The sequence below is a fragment of the Haemaphysalis longicornis genome, unplaced genomic scaffold (genome assembly GCF_048455015.1).
Source record: "Haemaphysalis longicornis isolate Haplotype H1 unplaced genomic scaffold, Haemaphysalis longicornis Haplotype H1 scaffold_10, whole genome shotgun sequence".
In the NCBI taxonomy this organism is placed as follows: Eukaryota; Metazoa; Arthropoda; class Arachnida; order Ixodida; family Ixodidae; genus Haemaphysalis; species Haemaphysalis longicornis.
Genome location: NW_027526204.1, coordinates 88,841,238 through 88,848,346, shown reverse-complemented (window position 1 = coordinate 88,848,346; position 7,109 = coordinate 88,841,238). Strand labels below are relative to the sequence as shown.

The 7,109-nt window shown below is 44.6% G+C and overlaps 1 protein-coding gene across 1 annotated transcript in view; it reads left to right on the top strand.

The window, feature by feature from the left end:
* Positions 1-6,744, top strand: part of LOC144157835 (glycine receptor subunit alpha-3-like) — a 118,891-nt gene extending 112,147 nt beyond the window's left edge. Inside the window, exons 8-9 of the mRNA XM_077688572.1 lie at positions 2,346-2,722; positions 6,411-6,744. Coding sequence (XP_077544698.1) covers positions 2,346-2,722; positions 6,411-6,593 — 560 coding nt within the window. The 3' untranslated portion in view covers positions 6,594-6,744. The remainder of the gene's footprint in view (positions 1-2,345; positions 2,723-6,410) is intronic.
* The last annotated feature ends 365 nt before the right edge of the window (positions 6,745-7,109 follow it).

Sequence of the window (7,109 nt, the reverse complement as noted above, 5' to 3'; positions counted from 1 at the left end):
TACTTAAGAAAGCGCTTGCCAAAAAAAGCGACCTCGAACGCGGTCATAAGTCTCTTGGAATCCAAGATGGCCTGCGGTCGTGTCATCATAAAAAGCTTCCAAAATGTGTGGACGGGAACGGGGCACAACCGGTACCCATCTGGTATCACTGGTGTGGTTCTTGATGCTGTACGCTGCGCAATCTCGAAGCTGGAACTGCCTCAGTTGACGGCCTATTCGGTGGTCGTGTCGAACCGGTGAGCCGATCAGTTATTATCCGGCAATAACTGTCCTCTTGACGGGCAACCAAGTCGCGGTTATCGTCAATCGTGATATCTATGGGTGTAATGGGCGAAGATAGTGCGTTGGAAGGTCGTTCAACATTGTCTGAAGAAGGCACCAGCGGACTCCGGAAAAGCGCGTCGAGGCGCTTGTTACCAGACTTATAGACCACCGTGCAGCCATATTCTTGCAAGCGGAGAATCCAGAGCCCAAGTCGCCCTGACAGGTTTTTAAAGAAGACAGCCAGTACGGAGCATGGTGATCTGTAACGACTGTGAAATGTCGGCCGTAAACGTATGGCCGGAACGTTTGTACGGACCACGTAACAGCCCGACAGTCTTGCTTTGTGATGGGGTAATTCTTTTCTGGGGATGTCAGTGAGCGGCTCGGACATGCAGCCACTTGTTCACGCTAGCCAGCATCATCTTGCAGCAAGACGGTTTGTTAGGGGGCATGTGAGATAGTAAAAAGGCAGTACCTACTGACCTTAGCAGTACACAGTTACACAGTACTCGTTTGAACCTGTTCCAACGAGTGTTATATAGCGGGGTGATCATATGCTAAAAGAGGGCGATGATATGGTAGCATTGATCAATGCTACTGGATACCTATATAAATATTTACTTTCAAAGAAACCTTTCCAGACCGGTACAAAAAGTTTGTACAATTAGTCGTTTAAACTATTCAATGGCAGCTATGAGCTATCAATTAACCTTGTAAAATACGTTATAGACATGGTGCTTCAAATACATTAATCATTTATCCTCATTGTGCAAATAAAAGATACCGATTTTTCGTACATTTTTGAGCAAATACAATACAATATCTTTGTGCTACCCAGTTCGATAAGCTGTATAGAAGAGCCCGATGGAAATATTACCTGACACGCACACCAACGCATAAAGGAATCGTTAGGAAATTTTAGGACATATATACAGTAGACTAATTCAAACTCTCGGTTAATTTAAACAAATTTCGGTTGGCCCGAGAGGTTGTTTCCTTTATTTTGAAGCCGCATAATTCAAAGGGTTTTATTGCGTAAACTCGGTTAAATCGGTTAAATCCTTGTCTTTGCTGGAAAATATTTGCTGCATTTGTCGCTTCAAGTTGCCCATTTGCATCCTTACATCACTAACCGTCAAAAATAAGGCAGATTACCTGCATACATGTGTCAAATCGAAACGGTAAGTTCTTGACCAGCGCAGAAAACACTAGCAATGAACTGGCTGCCCTCACTGCCACCGGAAACTTTGTTTTGAACTCTCCTGCAAGGGCAGAGCAGTCATGCATCGGTGATATTTTTTTTCAGAATGGAAATAGCACTTCAGTATGGCGTGTGAATGTTGCATTAATGAATACATGTGAATGTTTCATTACAACACAAGTTCATCGGCTGTCTCGAGTGATATATGAGAACTGGTAATTCTACTTATACTTCAAACAAACACCTCAGGTTTCTATGAGTTTGAATTATCGCCAGTATACTCTATTACTATTTCTGCAGGAACGAATTCGGTAATAGTTTGGGATGAATTACAAATCGTGAGAAAGGAAGAGGAGATGAAGCAAGCGAATACGATTCATTTGTAAGCCTCAAGCAAGAAAACCATTTTTAGTCGTCCAATGAACACCAACGATGGTGCGAAAAAAAAAGCTTCAGTTTACAGCTAAAATACATTCTTTCAAAATAGGTTTACGACACCCACCCTTTAGCCTCCCTAAGTCATTATAGAACGTAGCAAATAAAGACCTACCGATAATAAACAGGTGTCGTTGTAAAATGGACCATTATTCCGGAACGTTTCTTAGGTATCGGTTAGAAATATTTAGTTATCCGTTAAATTAAGTATACATACGGTTGTTATGTGTAGGTCTGAATGCAAGGTCGTTTTAACGAACCTTGAGCTTGATTTGCAACCACAAAGATCCTTTTTAAAGTAAATTAAGCTCGACTTTTAGTGTCTTAGATGCGTAACCAAGATATTGCACGTCTTCGAGCGTACAACGTTTGACTTGGCGTTAAGCCACTACAAGGGCCAACCTTGCCAGCCTCTGTACTCCGGACTTGTTCTGCGCACGCGCAGGCAACTTCACCTGCATCCAAGTGACCTTCACGCTGAAGCGGCGCCTCGGCTACTACATGTTCCACACGTACATCCCGACATGCCTCATAGTGATCATGTCCTGGATATCCTTCTGGATCAAGCCCGAGGCGGTGCCGGCCAGGGTCACCCTCTGCGTCACCAGCCTGCTCACGCTGTCCACGCAGCACGCGCAGTCGCAGAAGTCCCTCCCTCCCGTCTCCTACATCAAGGCCATCGACATCTTCATGTCGTCCTGCACAGTGTTCGTGTTCGCCTCGCTCATGGAGTACGCGCTCGTCAACATCCTCATGGGAGAGACCGACGAGAGCCTCGTCTACCGAAAGGCCAGGCCAGTCAACCTCGCGGCTAAGGTGACGGTAAGTGAGTGCTGTGGCGCGGTTCCCCGCAATATACCGCCGAAACAAACACCGTTAGAGGAGACAACGACATAAAGACATTTTTTGGGGGGAAGAAGTGGTTAAATGGAGGTTAACATCAAGGGACAAGAAGAGGGCGGAGTGGGTCATGGAAGAAATGCGTGTTAAGGACATGCTAGTAGAAATTAAGAAGAAGAAATGGACGTGGGCAGGGCATGTAATGCGAAGGCAATGTAACCGTTGGTCATTAAAGGTAACAGAGTGAATCCCTAGAGAAGGCAAGCGTTGCAGGGGGTGGCAAAAAGTTAGGTGGGCAGATGAGATCAAGAAGTTCGCGGGGGTAAATTGGTCGCAGTTAGCGCAGGAGCGGGGTAATTGGAAAAATGAAATGCGAACACGAAAATATGATCTAGAACAAGCGAACTCGAAAAATACTGTTAATTGATATCCTATAATGGCGCACTAATTGTATACTTTGCCCTGCAGTGGGCGTAGATAGGCTGGTGATGATGATGATGAGTGGTTAAAATTTGGCTGCGTGTGGATCCCTGCGTCCAAGGCCCCGGTCTTTTCCGCTCCTCTCCAGGCACGAAAAACCGTGTCCCTCTGAACTGCAGGGTTGGAACTGGTCAGGGCTGCCTCCCATGCATTGCCCGAGAGTGTTTGTGGTGTTCGGTGCTGAGGATCATGTGACGTGGCATACCCAGGTTGCAATGCGGGGGAGAAGTTTGATGGTTTTCCGATCTTATTGAAGTTCTTTTCGTGTCGCTTTGGGAACATCCGGGCAAGCCTTGTTTTGCAAGGGCAGGTGTAAGTTTTAATCTGGGAGCATAACAGCACGCAGAAGATTTACGAGTGCGGCGAACTGGGCTATTTGGTGTGCGTAATGGTGAAAACAGCGCAAGTAAAGACGAAGAGACCGATAGGGTTAACACAAACACTGAACTGAATGCAAGAGATAGCATTCTGCGTGTAAAAATTTGTAAAGATTTTCCTGAGCAGTCTGTTTGATGCATCAGAATGAATTGGCTTAACGTCAAAAAGCTATGGTCGCAGAGACAGCTTCCTGAATTTGAGCAAACTTGCACAGGGAAATTGTTGGAACTTCGTAGAACACCAAAGTCATCGAATGTTCTGGGCTGGTCCTGCACGCATCGGGTATGCACCCCCCGCTTGTGCGCTGCATCTTCCTCTTCTTGTTCGGTCATGCACTCTGACTGACGGTGGATTCCGAGAGTCTCAATGAAACCGGTATCATGCTTGAAGGGCGCTGTCGTCTTGCCAGGGAATAACGCGTATATTCGGCATGGCTCTGAGTGTACCTAAGAAGGGATTCTTAAGCTACATGGGTGGCGGATTGGCAGTATGACGGTGCCGTGACGTAAGGAGCTTACTGTAACTGTAGATGATGCCAGCAGGACCGCTGAATTCAAGTGGCATAAGAAAGAGCTTTGAACTCGAAAAAAAAAGATTCTTGCGTTGCAATCACGTGATCGATTTATCTTTCTTGCTTTATTCCTGGCAGCATTACATTTTTTGTAGTTCGCTATTAAAAAAAGAAGGATTGCACTGAAAAAGACCGAAAAGCAAAAACTAAAATGACGCAAAAAAAACAAGTTGGCGAAAACATTTTTGTAGTAAAGCTTGTTTTTGTGCAACAAAAATGGAGCTCTAGGCTGTATATTTTTATGCCCAATTTCTCTTTTCATACAAGTTTCATTGACTCCTTTACTTAGTTGATCTGCAGTCATGGAAAAATGAAATGCGAACACGAAAATATGATCTAGAACAAGCGAACTCGAAAAATACTGTTAATTGATATCCTATAATGGCGCACTAATTGTATACTTATAAAGCCACATTCCCCAACTTTGTTTTCGTAACTACGCCACGGGTAATTTTGACTTTCAATGAAAGAAATCGCGCTATTTGTGTGTTCGGATTCATATTTTCGTGTTCGCGTGTGTCCGTGACTGTGTCACTTAAAAGAATGCATTGTTTTCTTTTTTTGTTACGCAAGACTTTAAATTAACATTAGCTTTTGTTGCAGAGTGCCTTTCGGTGCCTGCTTGAAAAATGAAGAAACGACTTAGTATCTGGAGCGCCTACCGCAGAAAGAGTTTCATCCATGAGTGTGTCACCGTTGCATACATTCCACCGAGCGAACTGAGCTTAACAGAGAGGGCGTTTGTTTCGCGCAAAAAAATAAAGCACTAAGAAACACACCCATGTTGCGTGGTGTGGGATCGAACAACGCTCTAAAAGTTGAAGAAAAAGTGCTGGTTCCAGAGCAGTGTGAAACTAGATGGCAGATACTAACGTCCAGTAAGATATTGTTGTTGTTGTTGTACAGTAGGGGATCGGCGAAACATCAGTGGTTATAGAAAAGAATTTGCTGTTATCGAATCCCAGTACTCAGTAAAATTCTTTATAGGGATTTGAGAGGTGCTTTTATGCTCTGGGTGAGGAAGTGAGATAAGAAAATAATAATGATAAAATACAAGAAAAAAAAGATGCAGAAATGCATACTTTTGAAGAATGCAGCTGCGCCGCGCCCCTTAACGTTAACAATATTTTCGTTCTACTTCTAATCGTTGCAGGGAACATTTCCGCAGATTAAGAAGCCTCGCAAGCACACAAAATGTGCCCAACTTGGGAGAAATTCTTAGAAACCCGTACGCTGGCCACCAGCGTTAGGAAATGGTGTTATGTACCGCTGTTTTTTTTTTTTAGTCTAGCACTCTTTTGCGGCTGATGTACAATGCTGCTTTTGCTACAACATCATCCTGTAGTATTTGCAGCAATAGAATATGGAGCTCACGACTGCATACAACCGAAGAAATATGGGAGTGCTAGCTGTGTCACTATAACGGCAAACTCAAAACCAGTGACCGAATAAATTACACTTTACCGTCTGACGAGCACTACTTAGATTTGCGTTGGAGTTGCTAACATTTCCATTTACTTTCTCCTTCCGAATGCGTCAGCATGCATTATAAATATACAAGTACGGGTACGCGGATTTTATTCATGCCAGATATGGGAACGGTTAGAAGAGTAGCGGTGTTTCCCAAACAGTGAATTGGTTCCACTACTAGACACAAGTTCGCCTAGATTCCACAAACTGTCTAACTGACGTCATGAGAACTCACTTAAGGGTCTCATGAAAGAAAAATGCAAGTTTCTTCAGTTATGAAGAACTAGGCTTGGGTACATCACTCTGCTCCATTCCAGCGACTAAATACGTTTTTTTACCGCAAAAATGCAATACGTATTATAAAACTTTCAAATTTCGCGCTACAGTGACATAATATTGGCAGGAGTAACGTAATATGGGCTAGGTCTAAAAACGTGCTTATCAGTGTGGGACCTCACGTTAGCAGTCAAGTAATGCGATAAAAGGAACCAGAGGCCCAAATGCAATGCCCAGTCATCTTTCTTGAGGGTGGCTTAGAGTCGGCGACTTCCAATCTCACAAGCAAAATTCTGTGCTAGTGCCTGTGCCGCTAGTGCTTCACCTACTTTTTTTAAAATCTCCAATATTTGTTTAAAATTTGAGGTAAAACTGCCGTCATTGTTATCCAGACAAAGTATACATTTAATAAGCCAAACTTATGTTTTGTATTCATAGCTTCTTAAAGCGATACAAGAGCATATTGTGTTTACGTTCATTTTATTTTCCTGCCAGGAATCGAGACGGCTCTCAAACGGCGCCCCCACGCAGAAAATTGAGACGGCGCCCTCATCTACGGGGCTACCACGTCGACGGGACCGTGCCCTCCTCGTGGACAAGATTTCAAGGGTAGTCTTTCCGCTGTCGTTCGTCATCCTCAACACAGTCTACTGGTCCGTCTACTTGGACTACCCCTGAGATAAGAGACGCCTCCTCAAGACCCCCTGGTTCCTGTTCACGTGTCTGCAGGGGGAAGTGCACTTTCGTCACGGAAACTGGCGGTTCCACGCACTGTCCTCCAACAAGAAAGTTCCAGGCAGACGTGAAATTCAGAAGCCCTCGCACGAAGAGCTGCATAAGACGAACACCGAGCTCGGTGGATTCCAATACGACGTACTTTACTTCACCGGTCGTGACTGGCTGTATGTGTGAATCTGGTCAAAGGTGTACCGACGGAAGCGCCAGCCGCGAAATGACGTCATCGAAGCAGTGTGCAACGTGTCTAACCCTGTAACACTGAATGGAGTGGGAGAAGTGCGATAGTGAAGGTGCAAATACCATGTGATATCCATTCTTCATCAAGGGCTGCTTCAGAGCTGAATTCCGAAACTATAGTGCACTGACATTTCCGCAGTACAGAGAACAGGGCAGTGAATGTGTGTGTTCCTGGCAAGCATGGGGACAAATGAATCGGAGTGAACACGTGACAACACG